This window comes from Taeniopygia guttata, chromosome 1 (genome assembly GCF_048771995.1).
Source record: "Taeniopygia guttata chromosome 1, bTaeGut7.mat, whole genome shotgun sequence".
In the NCBI taxonomy this organism is placed as follows: domain Eukaryota; kingdom Metazoa; phylum Chordata; class Aves; order Passeriformes; family Estrildidae; genus Taeniopygia; species Taeniopygia guttata.
This window is the reverse complement of record NC_133024.1, coordinates 106,855,318-106,881,223: the sequence shown is the minus strand read 5'-3', so window position 1 is coordinate 106,881,223 and position 25,906 is coordinate 106,855,318. Positions and strand designations below refer to the sequence as shown.

The 25,906-nt window shown below is 35.3% G+C and overlaps 1 protein-coding gene across 2 annotated transcripts in view; it reads left to right on the top strand.

The window, feature by feature from the left end:
- CFAP47 (cilia and flagella associated protein 47) overlaps positions 1 to 25,906 on the top strand; it is a 254,052-nt gene that overhangs the window by 46,243 nt on the left and 181,903 nt on the right. For both annotated transcript variants that reach the window (XM_030282490.4, XM_072934926.1), the window contains 7 exons: positions 3,983 to 4,083; positions 6,143 to 6,265; positions 7,023 to 7,272; positions 8,070 to 8,276; positions 8,958 to 9,051; positions 9,598 to 9,738; positions 12,187 to 12,382. In XM_030282490.4, the coding sequence (XP_030138350.4) occupies positions 3,983 to 4,083; positions 6,143 to 6,265; positions 7,023 to 7,272; positions 8,070 to 8,276; positions 8,958 to 9,051; positions 9,598 to 9,738; positions 12,187 to 12,382 (1,112 nt within the window). The remainder of the gene's footprint in view (positions 1 to 3,982; positions 4,084 to 6,142; positions 6,266 to 7,022; positions 7,273 to 8,069; positions 8,277 to 8,957; positions 9,052 to 9,597; positions 9,739 to 12,186; positions 12,383 to 25,906) is intronic.

The window sequence follows — 25,906 nt, the reverse complement described above, 5'->3', positions numbered from 1 at the left end:
ATTTTTCAAGGGAGGGAGGAGGGCAGGTGTTTATTGATATTTAAATTGCAACTTCCCAGCATCTAACTTGTTCTTTATTCTTAAAGTTCTGTAAAATGTCACACTCTTAGGTAAAGTTTTCTTTTGTCACTAATCAGTTCTGCAAGAAATTTGTTTTGTTTCCTAAACTGGCAGTGTGAGTTTTAAATATTTTTTTAAGTTTACACAAATGATGTTGCTACAGAAATTTGTTAGTTAGATGCTAATGGATTTGGATCTTTTTCTCATTAGAAATTTAGTGATATTCTGCATCTCTTAATGAATACTATTGAAAAAGGGTTATTTAACTATGCCGACAGATTTAGAACATTTGGGGTACACTGATACAAAACAAAACATTTGTTTGTACTTAGGAAACACCTGAAATGCTATAGAGCAGATTTAAATGGATAAATATATTTTGATTTGGGTTCTTTTGTCTTTCCACAAACATTAAACAAACAAAGTAATCAAAAACCCCCAGAGTTTCTTTAAGAGAAGTAAAGAACTTCTGTATAAGCTTTGTTTTACAGTGTTGAAGGGTATTTTTTTGTCATCACAGTTGGAGCTTTACTTTTGGTGATCAGCAGGTTTCAGATGCTGGTAAACACAATATATTTAATGGCCATTCTCCTGTTTTGTGTTCTTTGGAAATATACAGTAGGGAATAAACACTGGAATAGCAGTGGAAATGATGGTTCATGTAGATAACAGATTTTTTACTTGCTTTAGTGAGCATTATAAAACCAAATACACTGAATAATTTAATATATTTAGTGACTTCACATTTGCTAGCAGTACAAGTACCTTTCATTCCAATAGAATAATACAGACTTTTCTAATATTTAATTAAATTCTGCTGCAAATACAAAATAAATATGTTGTAACATCATTTCATTAATGATTTTGTAGGTAGAAGTCAGTTGTACAAGATGCTTTTACATATACAGAATGCACATGTCTTTGTAATCTCTCTTTGCATTTGTATGCTAGAGTGAATGCTTTTCTATCTAGTGCCCTCTGACTCAGTTCCTCAAAGGCATATGATAAATACTTAATTTCTAGCACCTTTGCTTTTCTGCCACATGTCCTTGTGAATTGAATGGTGTTATTTGAATCTCAGATGAATTTTTTTAGTATGGACTCATTCTTGAATTTTATTTCAAATAGCAATTCTGAGGAAATGCTGTAGTAAAGTACTTATGGATGATAAGTGGACAGGTGGCCAATAAGTGAGTTGATATTTATTATCACAGAATGCCTGAGGTTGGAAAGACCTTCCAGATATCATCTCCTCCCCTCTTCAAAGAATCAACTCTATTGCCCGGTTAATTTTTTTAGTATCTTCAAGGATGAGACTCCATAACTTCTCTGGGCAGACTTTTCCAGTGTTTAGCCACGCTCCTGATTTTGGTTTTGTTTTGGTTTTTTTTTTTTCTCTTATGATGAGATAGGATTTCCTGTATTTAAAATTGTACTCTCTACATTTTGTGGTCTCACTGAGCATCGCTGAGAAGAGTCTCCTTCTTCCTTACTCCCTCCTCAGATATTTGTGCACATAGGTCCCCCTGAGCCTTCTTTTCTCACAGCTGAACACTTGTGCCTCTCCAGTCTCTCCCCACACAGCAGCTTCTTCTGTCCCTTCAGTCCTGACCTCCACCATCTCATGCTCACTGCAGCCACAGTCGTGGAATTTAAATCTTTATGATCAATATCAGCTGCAGAATCAGTTACTGACTTGCAGGATTCGTCCCCTCCTCCTCAATATGTGCATTGTGGTTGCTGTTGGCTGGGTGTGTTCATCCCTTTCTGTGTTACCACAGCATCCAACGAGGCACATCCGAGTAGCAGCAACTTTGCTCGTGGCAGCACCACGAGCTCTGTGGGGATAATTTGTACGCAGGTGTTCTGTTGTGGGGCTGTTCTTTATATTCTACATTGTGCAGTTACTTCCTTTGCTCTGAGTAGTTTCACTCATGGAATTTGTCTAAGTGGTTCAGATGTACTGCAGTTGTTCTCAAGCACCCTTTTCTGCGTTACACTACTGTGCAAATCTGAGCATGAATGAAGATTTCCCCAAATCCCAAACTGGTATTTAGGATGGAAATGGCTGAGGTGCTCACCTCAAACTGAGAAATCAGGAAAGTTGGCTGAGTGTGCTAATACAGACATCTGAGTTACTTTCACATGACTTGAGAGATGTCTTTCATTAAGCTCTGTACAGCTTTCTTCCCCTCCTGCCTCTCACTCAGTTGTCTGAAGTTCACCTGAGTGCCTGCAGAGTGTTGACAGTTGTCATTTATCACAGTAAAGTCATGAGTTGGAAGTTGCAAACCTTTCTGTGTTGTAGTTATTGATCCTGTGTGTCTTTAAATGGTTGGTAAAGGTAGAACAAACAAGCCCTGACACTTGTTTTGAGCATGTACAATTGTACATTTTGTGCACATAGGTAGGTATGGATGTACCTCTCACAGCCATCTGTCCTGCTGATGCTCTGCTGCTCTGGTTATTTGCTGAATAAAAGCAGAAAGAAATGACATTTGCTGCAAGAAATATTATTCTGCACAGTGCAAGTGGCCAGAGCCCTTGCCTTGCCCCCAGCCAAGTTCCAGTAGGATTAACATTTCCTAAAAGCACACCAAAGCATTGCAGAGCTGGATTATTTACTTAAATGACTGTTGGATATCAAATTGGAATCCCAGTGAGAATATTTACCTGTAAGAAGGTTGGCTATGGATTTTGTTGGAACCTTTCTCTATTTATTAAAGTTACCTTGAGAGCAATGTCCAAGAATGTTGTGTTTGGAGACTGAAGTATGAAGGAGGAAACAAAACTACTTTCTGGTACTTTTAGAACATTTATTTTTTCCTTGATTATGTTATTCCACAAAAAAAAAAAAAGCAGTAAAATTAAATTATGTCATATTATAAATAAATTAATCTGAGAGTTCTTGTCATGTCTTTTAATATTAATCTAAATCTGCAATAAATATAGATTTATTTTAGGTTGTTTTGAGTAAATATAAAATATATTCATTTATTCTGTGCAAAGTATACTTTCAATATGCATAATTCTCAATGTATTGAAATAAGATGGATATCAGCATGCTGTTTGAATAATTAAAACACATTTTTCTTTTTACATTTGACAGTTTTGTCAAAACAATTAATTTAAATTAATGTTAGTTAATAAGTAAATAAGGACTACAAACCCAACTATTTAATAACATAGGACTAAGCTCAGTTTAATTACCTGTCAGTTGCAATGAGCTAAGAACATAAATACAGATGTCTCCCAGCATTGCATTGATGGCAATAATTTGCTTGTTGACTACACACTGAGAGACTGAGGTGAAGTATAAAAAGAGGGTTAAAAGGTGGATTGCTGCACATCAATAAAGTTGCTGCAGGTAGAACAGACACTCTAGTAAACATCAGAACATGGACATAAATTTCTATTATATTGCAGCAACTGCAGTCAATATCTTATTGTTTTTAAATTGGATCTATTCAATTTTAAATATTTATTTTGACATTTCTGTAAAGTCTTATAGAATAAATGCTGCATCAAAATAGAAGTTCCTTTTCAAGAAAACTTCCCTGGTCAAAAGTTGTAGGACATATTATCAGGTATCTTTTGGAGACTTATTAAATGTCAGTTGTAATTTTAGTAGTTTTTATTTTTCTTTTTAGATATACAGAGTTAATATATTTCATTAAATTTCTGCTGACTCTTTCAGACTGATGATACACCCATGCTCACAGTAAAACTAAGAAGTGAAAATACTATACCAAACTTCAGCTTTTTTGAAAGGTGCAGTCCCACCCGTGTAATCTGTTCAACCACTAGAGAAGAATGAAGGAGTTCTGATACCTTCAATCTGTCTTTTGTTCTTGTGCCAAAAAATGTCTTGATTATCGTTGGTAAATAGAAAATGGTAACTTCTGTGTTTTGTTTTCAACAGGTTCTCATTTCAGGTTGCTGGAACAGCAGACAATTGTCTTCTCACCTTATACCCATACTTGGCATTGCACCGCTCTGATCAAAAAATTATCTGGAGAAGCAGTAAGCAATCAAAACTCTATCTCTGAAATTATATTATGCCCATTAGTATTATCAATGTTTTCAGGGTGATATCAGGAATGTGATTGTCAAGATAGCATTTTCCCTCATTTATTGCAGTGGCACAGTGCAATTAAACTTTTTAATAACTTCAGTTTTCTTGTTGAAAATGAGAACAAGTTATAGAAATTATGAGCTCATATTTATTGAAAAATATTGAACAACCCAAAATCTTACAGAATGTTTGTGAAATGTTTTAAATATGAATAGGGAAAACAGCCGAAACATTAGAGAATTTTTAAATTAACTTAATTTAAATTGGATTTATAGACAGTGATCATATGTTTTGAAGAAAGCAAAAGAGAAACCACATGATGTTATTTTAAAATGTGATCATTACGTGCCTTTTGGAATAGTTTTCAGGTTTTTTTAACTCCTGTCCTTGAAGGGAAAAGGGCACAGCTATCTTTTAAGGCCTAATAAAAATTCTCTGTGGTCAGAGAGCAGAAATGTTTTTATCTACATTAAGTCTCCCTGCCTTCCCCTGCCTGCCTCTGCCACTAAATCTCTGCCTGTGTCCCTGCTCCTGAACCCATCTCTGCTGCCTCAGTGATCTGTGAGCTCTGTGTGTGGCTGTGCTCATGGCAAGATAGGGATCATTGGTTAATTCGGGTTGGAAGGGATCCCTGGGGGCCATCTAGTCCTGCTTAAAGCAGGTTCAATGTGGGGTAAATGATTGGCTTTTTATAGCTGTATGTGTGATCTGATGTATTTTGATGAAATAGAGAAGTTTTTCAGGTAAGCAAGTAAGTCTTTAGATCTGAGACAGATTTAGCATCAAAGACTGAATTCTAAGACTGCATTAACTTAAAGTAAGTGTGTCACTCAGGGTATTTAAGAGAAAAGAGAATTAATACTTGGGAAATTGAGAAAGGGATTACCAAGAAGACAGGTAATGTTTTGGACTTTTTCACCCAAATGGAAGAAGATAGGTATAAGTACCACATCATTCAGGGATCATAGCACAATTAAATGAAGATAGGAAGGGGAAAAATATTATTTCTTATTAATGTATATTTTTTTGTTTCTTTTCTTTATTTTTGTGGCCAATATACCATTTTTGCAACCTTGTTTTCTAAAGATACTTTGTAGATTTCCATTGAGGATTAAGCCAAAAATGGAGTGGTGGTTTTATAATAAATGATCTCCCATTAATATTGGGATATTTCTGTCCTGCATTGATTGCTTATTGGTTTGTTCACACATCAGTTGGTGTCAGTTTTGAAGCAAGTCATTACTGCTATATCCCTTGAGTCTTTTTTATGTGGTTTTGTAGAGACTGTGTTGGTGTTGAATACTGTTTAATGTGACCAAACCATATCTATACAACACAGTGTCTTTGAAGGGTATCCAGGAAGGTTTTGCCTCTGCTCTGACACTATGCTTTTGTTTTACTTCCTACAGATGATAAAAATAATACTGCCAGCAATCAAAAGTTAAAAGATAATCATAGAGAGTTCTTGCTTCTCTTAGTGGTGTGTTTGTTTCTCTGGAAACTACACTTGGTGCCTTCTTTGTTTTGGACTGACAGCAGAGGGTCCTTTAATCCCATTTTAGGCCAACATGAGAATGTCAGAACATCTGTTATTTCAGAATTGATGGATTGATAAAGTTTATTTCTGAGTTTTGTTTGTAAAATATGTGTTGTCAAGTCTGAAAGAGCTTGATAATGTTCACAGCTGTGAACAAGAAGTCCTTAAGAGTATTTTAGTCATGACACAGAATTCTTGACCTAGGATTGTTCTGATAGAGGCTTTTCAGCAAGTAAGAAGATGCATCCTGTAAAATATACAGTTAGTGGGGAAAAAACCCCAAAAATGCAAGAATTTTTTCCCGGACTCCAGTCTAATGACCAAAGTAAGATTTTATGAGTCAAATAAGAACTGTTACTTGATTAATTGAAGCATGAATTAGAAAAATATAGAAGTAGATATTTATAATGTGTTAGAGCACAGACAGTAAAATATGTTTTCTCAACTGCAACTTTAATCTTTTTTTACAGACAGTAAAGACTTCAGTGCTGGAGAAGTTGTTTTACAGCCATGTCTTACACCACCTTCACATAGCCATTCCACAAGTTCTTTAGGTGCAGATAGTGGCTCAACTTGTGAAGATTCTCAATCAGGTATAGTACAGCACATAAAATCAATGATCTTATAAAGAACAAGGTTCTTTTCTCCACATTGTATTGCTTTTTCCTCTTAAATCCCAGTAAGATTTTTTTTTTTTATTCACAAGGGTATCAATTAATTTTATTTTTGCATCATTAATGAAACTGCAACAGTGGTATTAAAATACACCTTCAAGGGTGGAGTCATCTAAGTTAGTTGTGCTGTAAAGAAAACTATTTTTTGTTTTCTTAGGTACCTTTTTGTGCAATTATATTGTTGTTGATGTTAACAGCTAACAGATTTTAAAATATGTAAGTTATGAAAAGATCAGAATTTAGGTGCAAAAAGCCTAAGAGAGGGGAGAAAAGTCCAAAGGCTTATAGATGTAGTGGGAGTTATACTGGTATGATAACTGTTAAAGTGAACTTGCAGTGACTGACAGGCAAAGCTGTGTGTGTTGGAACTGTGTGTGAGACTGATTATTTTAAGATTCTGGCTATAGTTTTGTAGGCCATACCTGAATTTAATTTTTGCTGGTTGAATAATGCTTTTTTTCTGAAAGTGAAATTAGATTTCAATATATCATTTGTTCTGTTCCTAAGATGTGTATATGTAATTTAAATTGTTTTTTCCTAAAATAAGTTGATAGTTCTTATTGTCTGGCAGATTTTGTTCTTTGGAAACAATTGTGTGTTGAAATATTTTTGTACTTGATAAAAATGGGGAAATAAGAAATCTTTCTGGATGTTTTATTTTGTGTGTATCCTTCAGAGAGTATCACTGATGAAAGTGAGAGTGATGCATATGAAAGTGAAGAGGATGAAGAAAAAAGAGAAGAGACTGAAACTGACAGTGAAAGTGATGGGAAAGGAAATAAATGTGAATTATCATTTTTTCCTGATGAAGATAAGGAGGAGTACATCTTCTTTCAGAAGACCCTAGATGCTGTCAAGAGTTGGTTCACACTCTTTGGCTGGCCTAAGGGACAAAATCCTATTTCAATACCTTATTCATTGAGATGGTAATTCATGCCTGCTTAGAGCTATCTCCTGTCTGTCTCATAACAGACTAAGAGATCTACTCAAGGGGTTTGGATATGATCTAAGGAATATGAACACACTCTAATGCACAGTTTTCTATCAAAATTGTAGCTTCTATGTAGTGCTTATATGAAAATGTCATCCAGGTGTTAGTTTTTCCTTTCTAAAACACATTTTCAACTATGATATCATAATGCAGTGTATGTTGAATGTGCAGTTCAAACTATATGTCACCTTAACTGAAATTGATTCTCCTCTGAGGCTGAAAACAGTTCTAGCCTTTGTCCCTTCTTTGATGGCATAAGTAAGCTCTTTAACAATATGTCTTTTTCCTCCTCATAATCTAAAGATCAAGAAACAAACAAGAAATAATATTTTATAATCGAGAGCCTTGCAAGCACCCTGGAAATATATCTGTTGTGGTGGCCTCCCTTATTTGATTTTATCTAGCTTTGTTCTAAATAGTGAAGAAGCAACTCTCCTGGGAAACAATCATATAGACATTGATAAATAGGATAAAAATCCAAATTATGCTTGGCAGAAAGATTTTATTTATGAAGGAATATATATTCCATGCAGTTCAAAATCCTTACTTTATTATGAAAGTTCTTGTAAAGATGAAAAAGTGCTGTACTTTTCAACCTTCCTTGCTGCTGTTTTTAATTCATGGTTTGTTAAATTAGCATTGTGATACATGTAATTGTAGCTAATTTTGTGCTTTTAGAAGAATGATATCAAATTATATATCAATATAATACTAAAAAATTTTCTTTCCTAGTGATGTGTCTATAGTCCAGCTAACTGTTGCACAAGAAACTACTTTTAAACGAAAGGCTGACAAAGACAAGTGTTTTTTTGATATGTTCTTGCATCTGAATGGACAACCAATACGAGGCATTGCTGCGAGCCAGCCATTGCCCCGTGATCCAGTAGAAAGAATGTTCCAACTCCACTGGCAGCATTCTGAATTGCTCTCCTTCCTTAAGTAAGTACAAATATGATGAGATACCAGTGAGTGCACCTTTTCTTTCCAATTTCTAGAATTAGTATTCTTCAAACCTAGTTCTAACTGGATGGTATACAGTGCGTTTGGGGTTTCCTTTCTACTATTTGTGAGATAAGATGCATGTATTCTAACCTTTAATTTAATTTTTACCAAGGTTATCTGCAGTTTACACTAATCAAAGTGTCCTTTGGTGGGGTTATATCTAACACAGGAATTCTATAGGAGCTCTGGTTCTTTAATTGCAAAAGATGACCTTTCTTCCTAGACAGGCTCAGTGGACAGATCAAGTTTTTCATTCATGATCTTGCCGTTCCACAGATGCTCTTGGTGGAACCTGATGACTCATTTGGCTTTCACATGGAAATGGATAGTATTTGTTTTGGTGTTTTGTGTTATAATAAATCCTTCATGGAGGAGCAGTGCTCAAAAAGAAGCCAATCTGTCCAGGGTTGTATGCTATTTAAGTGTGTAGTTGTAGCCATCGGAATTGAACATGAGTTTCTATCCATGAAGATCCCATAAGCAATTAATGGACCTGGATCACTACTCCACAGGCTATTCAGATAGAGGAGATTACACAAAGATTAAACATCTTGAAAAAAATTGATTTCTCTTAAAAGAATAATGTTTCCTATTAACTTTCCTGCTTTGTGATTTCAGAAGCAAAGGAGCATATCTTTCTCATGTTATGCCAGAATTTCTGCTTGCACCTGAAGATTATGAGCTATGGACTGAAGTGAATACTGGACTGAGGGTAGGTAGGTTTGGTGATTTTTCTCTTTTTGACAAAGCCCATGTGCTTAGTTTCAGTCCTTTCCACTAGTCCAAGAACTAGTGGAAGTTCTTGGTGGACTGTGAGTGTTCTTTCTGTGGTGACTGTTTTGGACTGCATAACTCTAAGCACATGTATGAGTAAGCAGGAATTTAAACTGACTCCAACATTAAATTGGTCTCCCTGTTTTTTTTTTCAATTCCTTCTGATACTGGAAGTACCTGATATTAATGTCCAATAGATATGTTTTAAAGTTGAGATCAGATTATCATACAGATTTTACCCTTTTTAAGTATTTAGTGTGTTTCCCTTGTTTCCTGATTCCTGCTTTCAACTCCTGTCAGTTCTTTGTTCTGGTTTTTATTCCTGATACCAGCAAACTGCAGATGGTTCTAATGTTGGTCACTACTGCACTATAGTAGTTGTTATAATCCATTTATGTAATTGATTCGTTATTGTCTTCTTGTGAATTTCCTCTCCAAACTGATGAAATAAGTATTGAAAAAAATGCCCATCTTTTGTCTGAAGTGTTTTGTACCTGAAGTGAAGAGAGGAAGCATGAGAAGCTCAGGCAACTTAAGTGGCAAGCGTATTTTTGTTCTGGAGAACAGAACGTTTGAGACAATGAGCAAACGAGCTTGGACAGATGTGCTGCTGCAGATGTACAAGGTAAATTGCAGATGTATTTACTACCAGATTCTGGGGAACTGATGGCCAAAAGCTTTTTTTTGAAAAAGATCTGTGGTATATTGGAGGTTTATTTTTTTCCAAACACATCTTTAAAACTAAATATTTTTAAGTATTTTATTTCTCTCTATAAGAGAAGGAAAAAAGAGAGAGTGAGAATATTTTAATTTTCTTTACAACCTTATAAGTGTGTTAATATGTTTCAACTAGGAAATATTATATTAGAACAGTCTGCATTTTGTAGAATTAACTGTTACATAAATATTAGTGTAAGTAAGGAAAACTCTGTCATGCTTTTGTGTTACCCTGCTTAGAAGCAGGGTAATTATGTTCGCTGGACATAATTGCCTAGATGTAAAACTGTAACATTTATCACCTTATATTGAATGGAATTTTTCAACAACTAAGCATTTTTTTTATAATCCTTGAAAAATATGATCAACTTGGTCAGTAAAGACTTCTCAGATTTTGTTCAATTTTATTTTTACTGATGGTTGAGAAAAATCTTTGGTGTCATGTTTTCCAGAGTAAAACTTACGTGCTCATCAATGATCAGTGTATTTATGTGCCTAAGAGAGAAAATTATTTCTTTCTGTTCCAAGGGATGGAAAAGAGATTAAAAATATAGACAATATTTGTGCTTCCCAGTACAAGTCAGACATGAATGTATTGGAGTGTGACTTCAGTGAAGGATCCCACAGATAATTTAAGAGGCTGAAGCATCTGTTATTTAGGGAGAGACTGAAAGAGCTGAGACTGTTCAGCCAGAAGATAAGGCTCAGGTGGAGGGGTGTATCTAAGAAATGTGTTTCAGTACCTGAGGGGAGGTTGGTTGTGAAGAGGACAGTGCCAGACTCCTCAGTCATGCCTCTTGACATGGTAAGAGGCACCAGGCACAAACTGAGATGCAGGAAATGCCTTTAAACTTAAGAAACCTTTTTCCTGTTAGAGTGGTCACAGAGTAGGATGGTTGCTCTGAGGGGGTTGTGGAGTTACTCTTCTTGGAAATATCCAAAGCCCAGCGGAATGCAATCCTGGAAAAGCACTCAGAATGTTCTTGGAGCAGGAGGTTTGGGCCAGGCAATCTTCAGAGCTGCCTTCCAACCTCAACTATTCTCTGACTACGTTATTATTGATTGGGAATGCACAATAAAACATAGAGATGAAACAGCATGTGTACATGGGCTGAGACAGATAACTTAAGGACACATGGGAGCATGGGTTTGGAAAAATGCAATCATAGTTACCAGCAAGAAAGTAACTTTGCTGTTCTTTCAATTTGCTGTAGTATTCATAGGTACATGACAGACTAGCACAGAGCAAAATCCCACCAAAATTAATAGTATGCATTGTGTTTTGTTGTTTGGATTTTGATTTTCTTTCCCTGATGAGATGAATTCCTAAAACATAGCTTGAAATGCATTGATCCAATCAGGTTTTATATCAGTCAGGTTGAGGAAATCTCCAGTACCAATCCAGGATGGGAGATGAACAGATTATGAAGAGCTCTGCTGAGAAGGACTTGGAGGTGTTGGTGAATGAGAGGCTACATGAGCCACCCATGTGCACTTGCAGCCCAGGAAACTAATTCTGCCCTGAATTTTATTTTAGACCTTTTAGAATCTTTTCAGTAGAAACAATCAGTGTAATTTGGACTTTCATTACCCAGTTGCTAAATAAGCAACTGGGTAATGAAAGATACAATTTGAATGTTTCTATAGATAGTGCTGGACATCAGGGTAAGTAGTTCAGCAGTTAGAGCTTTGGGTGGAATATGCACAGTAATTCTTGGAATACAGATGACCTAATGGTTTCACAGTGTTCAGCAAAACTTGGAGAAAAGTTGAATACATAAAATACTTAGACTTAGAGAATATCTCTAGTTGGAAGGGACCCATAAGGAGCATTGAGTGCAACTCGCAGCTCCTCCCAGGACTGTCTAAGCTAAACCATATGACTAAGAGCATTCTCCAGATGCTCCCTGAACTCTGACTGAGTTGGTGCCATGACCACTTCCCTAATCCAGTGAGCAACCACCCAATGAGTGCAGAACCTTTACCCAAGATCTAAACTTGCCCTATTGCAGTTTCATTCCATTTCCTTGTGTCCATATTGCTGATCATCAGAGAGATAAGATAGGCACCTTCCTCTCCTCTGCCCTCCTTGAGGAATTTGTAGACTGTGGTGAGGTCACTCTTCAACCTTCTCCAAACTGAACAAACCAAGCAATCTCAGTAGCTTCTTGTTTGTCTTGCTCTTGAGACCTTTCACCTTCCTGTGTAGTGGTTATGTGGGTGCTAATGTGCAGTTTCCTAAGCCTTTCCTAAATTAGGAAATCTTTTGAGCTTAAAGTGTTTGTTTATTTCTTTATCTGTCAGCTCAAAATTCTTTTTTACAGTTCATGCTTTAAAACATTTTTTATCATTTTAGGTGTTTGTTCTTCCACGCGTTTCTTCCCGTATGGTTCCTGACCCATCAAGCTTGGAAAGCTTGCAGAACATGCCAGGAATAAAATCAGAACCCTTATGCAGTAATATATATTCTCCATATGAACGAACCATCCTCATCTGGTTGAATAAATATTATGAGAAAAATCGAAAAATTGTGTGGAAAGATAGTCAAAGAGGTGAGATAATTGTGTCACTATGTTCTTTCTTTTAATGCTCCTTTTGCAGACTTTTGCAAATGTTACTCACAAAGATATTTTGACAACTTGCCACTGAAAGTATTTTTTGGTATAAGTTATTGCCTACCCATATATATCTCCTTTCCTTGCGTTTCTATGTTCCAAGATCAGCATCTTTTGATTAGCACTCTTCATGATGGTTCTTCTGTGTGTTCTTAAAGTTTTTAACTAGACATAAAGGGTGATGTGAACCTCCTCACTTTCTTCTTCCATTAATGTTGACAGGAAGTGCTGACAGTAATTACTTTGTTTTCATATTCCTGTTTGTAATCAGACACAGTTGTTACTATGTGTGCTTATAGTGACATGTTTGAGAGCTAGCTTTTCAGAGTTTTTAGAATATTTTTATATGTCCTTTATTCAGTGACATTTGGGCAGGCAATAGAGACCAAGGTTCCAGATTACAAATCCTGTCCTACTTGCAACAGTGGGTTGACTCTCACTGCTTGACTAAGGCTCAATAAATTTACCTTTTCTATTAAAGAAAAATACGTAGTTCTGGTATTCAAATCTGATAAACTGTTCAACCACTAGCAATTATTACTTCTATTTTGTTTCATGACTTTTTCCTTTTGCTTTTTGACCCTAACTTAATTGCCTTTTTCAGCAGTAATTTTGGGTGTGTGGTGAACACCAAGAAAGACCAGTCTGGTGATAAGCAGGGATGACCTCCAGAATGGCTCATAAGCCACTTAGGGAAAAAAATTTCCTAGTGTCATTTTATGCCTTATGAGATTTCTGACCTCTCTCAATTATTTGGATGCCATCTTCCATAAGTCTCATTTGGGCAGAATCTCTATCTTGCATATGCTTTGACTATCCCTTTGCTTTTTTCATTTTACTGTGTAGAAGCAAATTGTAATGGCTAGTCTCAAATATGTTGGATGCTTCTGCTGGTAAGATTGATGTGTTAGTTTGCACCTCCTGCATCCAACAGAAAATGCCTTAGCGCTCTCTTCATAACACAATTCCACAAGAAAATAGCTGCTTTTGCATAATCTGGGCCTGGTCTTGTGATTAACTCAAGTTAAATAATTTGCCCTGGATGTATTTGCAATATATTATCTTTTATTATCTGTGCCTGCTTTAGTGGAGCTTTCTCACAGCTGCCAGCACTGCTCTGCTGGGCTTTTCTGAGCCCCTGTGTGTAGATGACAACTTGCAGAGAGAATGGCTCTGTCTGGCCAGGGCTGTGGCTCGCTGTAAATGCTGCATGGATAAATTCCTCATCCCCAAATGTTCTCTGGACTGCAGGCTCCAGGAATACCTGGGTGTAGAGGTGTGGCTGGCCTTGTTCTGGTCTGTGGGAGCTCAGTGGGGAGAATCTGAGTGCCAAAATATATCTTATTTAACATTAAACTTTTAATTGAGTTATAGTCTCTAAGGAGCGAATCTGAATCCTAAAGTGCAGATCTAGTGGATATTGCCAGACAAAAAAAGCTGCAGATGTCCAAGTGGAATATGTACTAAGGATGCATTGAAGGAGCCAATTATTGAAAGTGTTATTTTAGTTTCCTAAGAGTAGGTAATGAATTACAATATAAAACTGAGAGGTCTGTTTTAAATAAGTCATCATATAGTTATCAGCAATTGTAAAGTAGGGGATTTTTTACAACTATTCAATTCTAAAGCCTCCCCAAAAGTGGCACCCAAGAAGAACAATTTAATTACAATAACTTCTGCTAAATCATGCTGTCAGTACATACAACTCACTAGGTTTATATATTAATTACTGTAAATCGGACTGTAGCTTTGACTCTGGGTCACAGGTGAAGTTGAATTCTGTGGTTACTGCTGGGGGACATTTATCTGCATTTCAGTTCCCACCTACAGTTTCACTTAATTACACTTTTCTGCTTTCAGAGAGGTTCAAGATCAGAATGAAAAGGCAGAGTTTATATATACTTTCTGCATATGGGAAGTTACAGATAATGCCTTGATATATCAACTTTTTTATAGGTTTTTTGGTTCATGAGTTCTGTATTCTTTTTTTTGTAGGGCACACAGAAACAACTTGATGTATGCACATAAGCATGCCCTTTTCTTTTGCTTCTATTTCCATTTCTCTCCCCAAACTGCATAAATGAGCACTGGGAAAGATTTAATAATCCAAAATAAAGAGAAAATTCTGAAAAATTTTGAAATTCATAGTCTTACTGCTATGCCTTTGTATTATGAAAGCATCTAGTTGTGCAATCTTACACTGTTTTGTTTCAGAGATGACCTGCCTCAATATCTCTTTGAATTCTCTGTTTAACCTTCACTTTCCTCTAGCTTGTTCTGCTTTTGCTGCCTCAGAATGAATCGGTGTTTTCTCCTGTGCTGTTCTTTCTGCCAAATGAGGCAACGAATCTGAAGGTAAAGAGCACAAAGAGACTTGAGGGACTCAATGCCTTCTTTTTTACTTTGGTCTCTGCTGTTTAAGATTGAGCACTGAGCAATCCCAGGCCCTTGAGATGAATGGGAAAGTCTGGAACAAGGAAGATTTAGCCTGGGTGGAGGAGGATCCGGCTGGGGAACCACTGGATAAACACAAGCCCAGGGGACCCAGTGGGTTTCACCAAGTGCTGAGAGGCCAATGTCATTACAAGGTCACATTCAACAGCCTTGGAAAGGTCAGGGCAATCTGAAGTGGGGAAGTTTGGAAGAGATGTCATTCCCATCTGGAGAGAGAATCCAGGAAGCTTCAAAGCCAGTCACCCTCACCTTGTCTTTTGGAATGCTGGTGGAGTAAATCTTTCTAAACATTAGCAAGCATACAGAGTACAGGAGCACTTTTGTGAGAAGCTGCCATGAATTTCCAGAGGTAAAATCATGCTGGATCAACCTGATTGCCTTCCATGATGACATGGCCACCTCAGTGGACAGGGAGAGAGCGTGGATGTTTTTCATCTCAGCTTGGGCAAAGTTTTCAACAGCCTCCTGTAAGATCCTCAGAATCAAAGTGGTGAATTACAGGCCAGTTAAGAGCCCAGTGAGGTGGACTGAAATCAGGCTGAACTGCCAGCCTCAAAGGGTTATGGTCAGTGGCACAAAGCCTGGCTGGAGTCTGGTGACTAGTAATATGTCCCAGGGGTCATTAATCTGAACTTGTTTCTTAAGATCATGCACTGGAGAAGAGCTTATATACCTTGACAGATTTAATAATCTGATATACTTTTGGTCCTTTAAGTTATATGATGTTAAGATCAATCTTTAAATTGATACTCACATATTTTGACATTTTAATTTATGTTAGCTTCAAACTAAGCATTTAAGCAGGCTTTTCCAGAGGAAATTAAGTGTCATAAGGAAAAATGTCAGAGTATATTAAGTGTTCATGCCTCTCTGCTGAAAGTCTCAAATATCCTCAGTTTTGAATTTTGTTTGTTATTATTTGCTTATTTTAAGAGGATTAATTGACGCTTTTTTCCCCCCCAATTCTTATTACAGTGCAGATCAAAGGGTAATTACCACTTTCTGCTTAACATTTGTGTTCCTGAACATTACCATCCAAACACTCTGCTTTGAACACTTAGCCCTGACCAGCAAAATGTATTGACCTGCTGTTTTCAGCTCCAAATAGTCTGTTGGATGATGAATTTCCAAAAAATAAATGAAGATCTATCCAGGCCACATTTCTTAGTCTTTCCTTTGATACCTAAGCTCCTTAAAGTGAAATGTGACAGTGAGAAAAGCCTAAGCTACTGCAGTGCAGAGAGGTTTCAAATATTCATCTTGAGTCAAAATTACACTCTTCTGAAGTTGGAGATAACTATGTCATTCATCAGAACTCTCCTCTTGCAAGAATTAAGATTTTAATAGCTTAGAGAGAACATTAGCGAGGAGATTAGTGTCTCCACATCTTCTATCCTTACTGCTACTGAAAAATAAATACATTTTAAAAGCACCTTGGCATGTGTTTTGTAAGGGCAGGCTTTGTACTATGTCTTATTGACCACAAACTGGAAAGCAAGGTTGAAACTTGATGCAAATGTCATAAAACTGTGAAATGCAGCTATGCCTGTTATGCTGAGACTATAATTATGCATGAAATATAAGATTCAGTACCCACTTAAGGCATTATATGAACAATAATAATGAAAACAGAGGAATAATTAATTCCATTAATTATTTGAGCAAAATAATTTTTCAGTTTACCTTCTAGTGTTCCTTATCTTCATGCTTCTTTTCAACATTTCTCTATGAAAGACTAACTGCTAATAACATGAAAAAGTAACAGTCAGGCAAAACCCTTGAAGAACTGCTAGAGTATTGGGATATTGTAATTCAAATCCTTTAGTCCCTAAACAGTAGAAAATCTTGCAGATTGGTGAATTAAATTGTCTCCTGAGAAGCTGCATGTCTCTTCCTTATTAATTATGACTCTTACCAAAGTAAAAAAGTTAAATTATGTTTTTGGAAATAGGGAATTTTCTTCAGTGTGTTCCAGGGAGATTTTGAAAAGAATAGATAATTCTATATTTCATATAAAATTGTTAGAGAAGATGACAGCCAGTAAATATCAGCAATACTTGAAGAGTCAATCTAGTGCTGAGATTCAAGAGCTATCCCCAGAGCAGATACATCTTCACTTAACTGGGAAAATCTGCTTAAGAGGGGAGAGAAATTCTAATCCGTGGCCAACGTAGGTGTGTCTGGCAATCTTAGGCATAGTGGCACCTTGCAAGAGTCTTATTTCCAATTAGGAAAGTTTTATGCATTTTATTCACTTCACTGTTAGTGAGCTTGGGGGTTTTGTGGTTTTAATTTGTATTTTCTAATTTTGATATCAATTCAGTATGACATCTGAGTTAAAATGTTGGGGGAGGAGATATTTTAGTGTGTGATTACAGATCTTCAAAAAATTGTATGAGAGCTAAGTAGAATTGTTTTCAAACTGATTTTGTAGAACTTTTATTTAAGGTTGTTTCTGACATAGGAATTCAGTAGTATATTTTTTTTCTTTCCTAAGTTTTAATGAATTTTTCTTTGTCGTTTATCCTTTCTCCTTTCTTTCCCTAGTTGTAGGAAGGATATTTAGGGACTCCATTGATTTTGCTTCACAGTTTAGTAGTTCTCAGAGAAAATAGAGAGACTAGAGTTAAAGAATACTTCCACCCTTTGCAGGGTGGAAGGGAAGAATCTTGTTTAATTTCATGTAATTTTTTTTTCATTTAGGATCGCTGCAAAACAGTATTTTCCAAAATAATGAATCTGGGTTTTTACACACTTAATAAAAGGCTGAGTTAAAGAAGAAGAAAATAGTATTTAATGAACTGCTATCATGATTATAAAAATTCTGACTTGAAACAAAGAAAAAATAGAACATTGTTCTTGAGTGATAAATCCTGTAAAATATTTCCTGAAATATAAATTGGAAAGTTTTAAACCATTTTCCTGTGTTATATTTCTTGATCTGTACAGCAGAACATAAGAATGAAACAGAAGATGTCAATATGGAATCCAATAAATTGGCTTTTTGGTCCTGCTTGCCTTTCGTTGTTGATCTGAACACTTCATGTTTATTTCCTATTCCTGAAAAACCCACAAGATCATATCAGAATTTTATTTAACAAAAAAGAGAAAAATAACTATTTTCTGAGTTTAAAGCCCACATGCCATTGAGAAGTAAGCAGAACTTCATGTTTCATTTAACTTTTTAGATTTTTGAATAGGATAAAAATAATTTTGTACTATTTATATTGTCTGGCATTATGCAGCTTCAGGGAAATAAAAGTGTGAAGGGTAATGCTTGGAGTTTTATATTGAAAACATTCAAAGGGTTTATGTTTGAAAATCTGTCAAAAAGATCTTAAAAAAAGTAAAACCTAAACTCTTAGGCCTATTTATATTTTTGTATATGTTTGTGTATACATACATGCATACATATACATACCTATGTGTATTTGTAGATATGTATGCTTTTATAAAAAAATACATATATATATATATATATATATAAATATATGTGGGGTGTCAAAAACATTATTTTCTAAAGAGAAATAATCAGACAAATGCTTAGAAAGAAATTTTGTTTCCTTACTTGCAATACACTGTAGGATTTCTAAATAGCAATTCTGCTTTTAGCCAAACAAGGAACTTGGCAGTGTTTGTGTGATAATTGGAATAAATAAGCAATCTGATTATTTGTGTAATTAATGCCACTTCTACAATGCACGGGAAATTGAGTGTGGTGTAGCTGAGGATTTAGTAATACAATGTCAGATATTTTTTTAGGAGAAAACGTATTTCAGCCTGTGAAGTTTGAGAAAGATTCTGTTAATTAATTTTAAGTATCAAACAATAAATTTCATTGAGAGCAGTATTTAACTTTTGTTTCGCTAGATAACAAAACACAGGAATTATAGTAATCATTGTGAAGCCAGTCTAGAAGCCAGCAATGCTGTAAGGAATTGCTGTGATTTGTAGCATTTTAAATCTAAATGATATCTAAGTGAAATGCCATGATGTGAGGTCCCACCCTTAAGGCAAAAGGAGCACCCAAGATTCATAAATGTTCAAAATTGAAAGGAAGGACAAAAGTCAGGGGCTGGAAAAACTCACAAGGTTTTGGTAGTAAATCACACGCTTGACATGGAAGTTGATATGTTAGTCCCTGATCTACTTTGTAAGGATGTGACAGTGGATTTTGGATAAAGAGGTGAGATGAAAAGAAAGAGAGAAAAAAAGAAATGAATGAGGGAAAGCAAAAGGTCAGCAGCCCTGGTTCCAGCACTGGTCCAGCTGTTGGGATGTTCAGGGTGCTGTGGGGGGCCCCACAGGCTCGGTGGGGCTTCCTCACCCTGGTGGGGGAAGTTTTCAGTTGAAGGCCAAAGAAATGGAGACTGATATAATGTAATTCTGCTCTTACGTGATACACAAAACCCTCAGAAATTTGTCAATTTAAGATATTCTTTAGGATAAGAGTCAGTGAAAATAAAAGTATAAAGTGAGTGAAAGACTATAGGAAATTTTTTTTAGGAGCAGAAAGATGAATGTGCATGCCTCAGGGTAAAAGTGTTCTGCAACAGATGGGAATAAATGAGACATATCCCCAGCATCTCTGTTTTTCTGATATTGCCCCATGTGGTGCTTCTTGAACTTTTCTGCTTAGAATTCAGAATTGACAGTGGTATTGAGTTGATCTGTCAGTGATATTTCACACATTCTTAGATGAATAATTATCAGTTTTGATGAGCAAGAGTTGTATCCTGCATCCTGCCTGAAGCAGGAGCTGTAATTTTTCTTTCATCTCTAATAAAATTAGACTTATTTACCATGTTAAGATAAATGTAGCTACACATACTATATGTCCTGAAGGCAGATATGTTATTAATCTCTTAATCTTAAATTTTAAGTAATAAATAATAACATTTTCAAAAATTATTCAAAGGCATATTTCATCTCATCTTTCTTATGCTCTGGATTGAATACTTCAGTACTATCATTTCAAAACTTGTTCTGGTTCTAATGTTAGCATGTACAGGAAAGGTTATTGCTGTTTATATTATTCAGTGCCAGATTTCAGCTCCTGAAACAGGACTATAGGTATTATTATAGCTATAGATTAGTTCCACCTCCAGAGATTTTCCAATTCCAGAGTAAGAATTTGCTGTATAATAATGTGAACCATTATTACTGCACTAGATAACATTGAAAGGACATACTGTGATATATTAAAGGTTGATGTAGCTCAGTGTTCTGTCTTCAACAGAAGTTGCTTAGGGATGAGTAATGCTGCAAATGTACAGAAATGCTTTATACATATAATTTTATAATCTGACACTTTCTGTTTTGAAATTCAGGACTCCTTCAGATGGAGGCATGCCTGTAATGTCATACTAGATTTCCATTCTGAGAATTTAATTGTATTTTCAACTTGTGTAGACTTGTAGTGTCACAGTATTCTGAAGCAGAAAGTAAATTTAAAATCAGTATTCTGTGTAAAATACTTTGTTTTAAGTTTGCTGCTTAATACTGTGTCTTGGTTCTTCATTTGCTGACAAATTTATGTATTCCACTAAACTATTTAACAACATCTAGTTCCTACTCTTGGAGTCATGCCTACTTATACAGACTACTACTCTTAGTAACATAGTCTAATTTATTAATTTTTTATAAAGCCCTATAATCACAAAAGTCCATCCGTTTCAAGATTTTTGTGAGAATGTATTTGGTTTATTTGAAAATTCTCATATAATAGTAGCCTACCTCTGTGTATCTCCTGTTTTTCAGTAACTCAGAATTTGAAAATTTTGCTTGTGGCTATGTAACAGAAGATTTACCATTGGTATTTCTTGTGCCTCTTTAGATATAAGGATTTTTAAAGTGATGGGAAGAATTTAAATTTTTTATTATTTGTGAAAACAGCAGAACAAGCTTCACAAGAAATACAGTACTTTAGTTAAAGACGTATTGTAGATCTTACTTTGTTATATAAAATAGTTTTGAAACTTAGTAGATTCAACAAAAATTGGATCCTTTAAGTATTTTAATCCTTGGTATAAGACCAGTCTTTATACAGTGCAGTGTCACAGCAGTGACACAGATTATTCTTATCCAGATAATTCCAATACATCATATTTCTGCTTATACAGATGATGGATCAGTTAAAAAAAGTGAAACTTAAAAAGAGCACACAGTAAATCCCAGAAATGGAGAATGAGACCAGAAGTAATCTGCTTTATTCTCATGTACAAAGACTAATCTGAATATGCCTAGTATATTTAGTAAGAAACTAAACAGGTATTTGCTGTTATAAAAATATCTGAAAAAGGAGATTCTACAATCCACTTAAGGCAATATCTGCCAGAATTTCCCTCTCATTTCCATTTAAAAGAGCTTCCTATTGTCTAACATAGCAAGCTAGCAAGCAAGTAGCAAGCAGCAGGAATCTGTCTCAATTCAGAAGTGAAAGTTTGAACCATTTTCTTTCCCTCTGCCCCCAGTCACACAGAGTTTACTGCTACCTGTTACCATTTATCTTTGAAACTATTTTTGGCCAGGTTTTTATCATTACATTGGATGAAAATCTTTGTCTTAAAGCTTCACTTATTTTTTTTTTTTTGCAAGAAATGCCAGTACAAATGAAATTCAATATATTTACATGCTTAGAGGTATCCTGAGTAATAATTCTGATTTCTATTGTGGTTTTTTTTTTTTTTTTTTTTTTTTTTTTTTTTTTTTTTACTAAAATTGACTAATTCTATTTAAAAACTCTAGCATGGGAAATTTTGGGTTAAGTCCATCCTTTCTCTTTTAAAATATGATGTGTAATGAATCTTTGCTTTTCTATTAACTTTATACAGTTGCACATTGTTACCTTCTCCTCCAGTTTCTCTTTCTCTCCACCTTCTTGGCAAAACATTTCCATTCTTTCAGTCTTTCACTGTTCTCAGCTCTGGTTTTTTTTTGTTGTTTTTTAGTTGTTCCCTTCTCTTGCAGTTTGGTGCCATTGCTGATTTCTTTACCAGGGGGAACTTTACTAGAAATGAATACAAGTGAAAAGATCGGTCTGTGCCTAAGATGCAACTCTCCTGTTAATGCATACTAACACAGTGTTTGCTTTTCCTGCCACACTATTGGATTTACTGTTTTCTCCATATTCTTTTCTGCAGAAGTTCTCTCTGTCTGATTTTCCATCTAGCATTTGTGTAATGAATTATTCTTAATTAATTGTAGTATGCTGCAAGCATCATTGGATTTCATCCCATTTGTTTCAGATCATTACTCCAGTTGTTCAAAAGCTTAAATTATAATCCTTTCCTCAAGAATACTTGCAAACAATTTTTCTTTCCAGAGTCAGTTCTTTAATCTGTTTTATATTGTCTCCAGAGAGGAGCAAGATAATTTTATGCAATTTTCAAAAAATTGCATATGAAAATATTGGCAAGTACACAATCTAGGATTTTTGTTGTGGACAGCTGATAGCAGTTAGAGTTACTGTTTTTCAGTGAAGTTTGTGCTTCACTTTATAGGACCTTTTTCCTAGAATACATTTACATTGCCTTTCTATGACAAAGAATGTATTCAAAATTTTACTGAAGTTAAAATGTGTAGTATTTTTCCTTGGTGTATTGTATCATTTACATATCAAAGAAATAAAACTAAATTGACCTAGAGGAGTTTATGGGGATTGTTGCTTGGAATTCTGACAATAAATAAGTGGTTTGTCATTTTTGTGTAGAACTGTTGTGATATTGCCTTGATTATCTCAGTATGGAAAATACTTTTCAAATCCCACAAAAAAAGTGTTGAGGCTTCAAATATAATAGTAATAATTTAATTTTGGTGGATGTGGGTTTTTTTGTTGTTTGGTTTGGGGTTTTTTAATGAAAAAATAGAATATGGGCAAAAAAACCCATTGCAAAACCTTGTAGACTTTCTATTGATTCATCAGGGTAATAACATCAAGTTTTAAAAAAACCAATGAATCTGGACCTAACTTTGAAAGAAATTTTTTAAAAAGTGGTCAATAAATAGAATGCCATGACAAAACTCTGCTGCTTCTATGCAGAAATGCTTCATGAATGAAGAAAGCAGCGTGTCTTCAAGAGTTGGCTTAACCTGTCACAACAAAGATGGAGACAATGCTGTAATGCTTGATTGCTACGTGCATGCAACATGATACCAGTACCTGTTAAAAAAATACCCAACAAACCTATTAACAGTAAATGCTTTCAGAGTTAAGTTGTTCCCAAATCACTGAATTGACTGCATGCTACTTTCTTAAGTGCTGAGTGCAATCAGCAAGTGAAACAGAACTACTCTCATTTCAGATCCCTTGCAGAGACCTTTTGCAGTATGCTTTTAGGTTTCTATAACCATAACGAGTGTTTGAGTGCACTCATAAGTGGCTGCACATCCACTTCAAGCTAACTCTGCTAAGTTATTTTTATTTACCAAGTATTTTCACCTCTTATTGTGGGTGAGACAGAGTACAAAACACCCTGTGGTGGGTCAGGATCCTGGGTGTGTTGTAGAACCAGCTGTTGCCCTGTTTGATAATTTCACACATCCAGTTGCTTCCCACAGCACTCTGTTCTCATCCCCTCAGTGCCAGGGAGGCCAGTGGAGCATCAGGGAAAAGTCAATTCCTGCTGTGCTGCTGCTCAGAGACCAATCCTGTGTCTGTCCAAAGTCCGTGGACATTCAGTGGCATTTGTCTCTATGCACCTCTCTGACCTTCAGAATCTTCTCCCACTTCCAAAATCTTTCCTCCAATTATGAATTTTTGTCACCTTCTTTCCAGTCCCCGTTGTCTCATCAAGACCATGGATTCGTTTTGGAAATGTTTCCTTTTTGGATCTTCTTATTTTCATAACTCCAATTCCCCAGTTTTCCCAATCTCATTAGTCTATATGCAGAGCACAGTTCATTATCTGCCTAACTGGGGCTTCTGTCTCACTCCTCTTCATTAATGGGAGATTTAGAATGTGCCATTTCAGTCTTGCTGTTATCAAAATTTGCAGCCAGCTCTTTTGGGATGCAGCTAGCAAGTAGCAGGAATCTGTCTCAATTCAGAAGTGAAAGTTTGAACAATTTTCTCTCCCTCTGCCCTCAGTCACACAGAGTTTGTTACCTGTTACCATTTATCTTTGAAACTATTTTTGGCCAGGTTTTTATCATTACATCGGATGAAAATCTTTGTCTTAAAGCTCCACTTGATTTTTTTGGTTTTTTTTGCAAGAAATGCCAGTACAAATTAAATTCAATATATTTACATGCTTAGAGATATGCTGAGTAATAATTCTGATTTCTATTGTTTTTTTTTACGAAAATTGACTAATTCTATTTAAAAACTTAATTACTGTAGAGTGGTTAGCTGGCAGATGTTCTGCTAGATTTGATGTAATTAGGAAAAATACATTTTGTTTTCTGACTAATTTATTCACAAGCCTTTGAGTTAAGTAGGTTGATTGACAGTAGAAGGATTAACTGAAAACCAAAAATGCTTATAGAAGTATTTAATTAGCTAAGTTGTGAAAATATTCTACTTTTCCTTTATGCACCCATTTACTCAACTATAAAGCTATAGTTCAATAAATGGTGTTTTAAAAAATAGTCCTACCATGTTTCATTTCCACTGGCACATTTATGGGGCTGCATGGCAAAACTGGATTGGGTGATCCAGATTAAACAGTATATTAATTTTTCACTCTTTCTTTTTAAGCCAACTTTGTTCCCCAGCTACTTTGCTGGCACACAGACAATTCTACCAGCATGAAAGCAAGGATTAGTGAGAACACAACAAAGTAAAAAAGTGCTGTGTGTGGTGTCCCTGGCCATGGCAGGGGTGGGATGATCTTTAATGTCCCTTCCAACCCACACCATTCTCTGATACAGGCACAACTGCTACTGCTTACATGTGCTCATGTAATATTCCCACCAGAAGACTAAAAACAGCAAATGGTATATTTAAAATAAAATATCAAGTGGGGTAAAAAGCAAAGTTACTTTTTTTTCATCAAAGAATATGGTTTAATAAGTTTCTGTAACCATGCTCAGCAAATCAATCTAGATTACTAACCAGAAGAATAATTGAATATTGGACTTACTCAAGCAGAAATAGTTAATATTAAAAAGTTTAAAAAAAAAAATTGAAAATGGTGATTTATTAAAAATGCTGATATAAGGTGCTGAGAGTGAATCTGAACTCTGTTAATAAAAAAAGAAGACAGTTTATTGATTTTTATAAGTCCCAACTGTGATCAATAAAATTATGAATTTATGTTAGAAAGACTGTCTTTTTAGGAAGAAAGTATGCTTTCAAAAATGTATCTTGCTATTTTTAAAGTGTTTTTTTGCAGCGACTATATTAAGTATTTTTTAAATAACTGCAAGCAGCTTACCAAGAAGATGGGATGAAACAAATGTCTCTTACTGTAAATATTTGTAAAATGTATGTCTGAATTGAGTTAAAATTAATACTGTTACACTTTGGATATTGAGGCCCATATGACTCTAATCTCTTTCTGTCATAAGTAACAGGAAGATGTTATATATCCAGTCAGTTATTTATCCTCCATCTTTGATACCTTCCAATATGGAGTTTTCAAGACTTGAAAGTTGAGTTTTCTGCTTCAAAAAGTTCTTTCAGATAAGCAGTAACGAAAAAGTAGTTTTGACACAGTGAGATTAATGCAAGTTTTAATTTCGTTTTCAAAACTTAATGAAATATTAATGCAAATACTCTTTAAACACTGTTTGTTCTTTTTAAAAATATATTTAATGAACATATATTTAATGACTATTTAGAATAGTGTTACCAAAATTGGTTCAGAGCATGAATAGGAAAAAGTAAGGTATTTTGGGCTAAACCTAAACATTACCACACTGAAGCAGTGGCAAGCTAAAATCATTACTGATGTCACAGAGTTAAGCTCAGATGGATTTACAGACCTTTGTTTTTAAATTTATGCAGCATCTGCTCCTGTTTTTTTTTCTCACTAAAGCTCTGTGAGTATGCTGAAGCATCTGCAA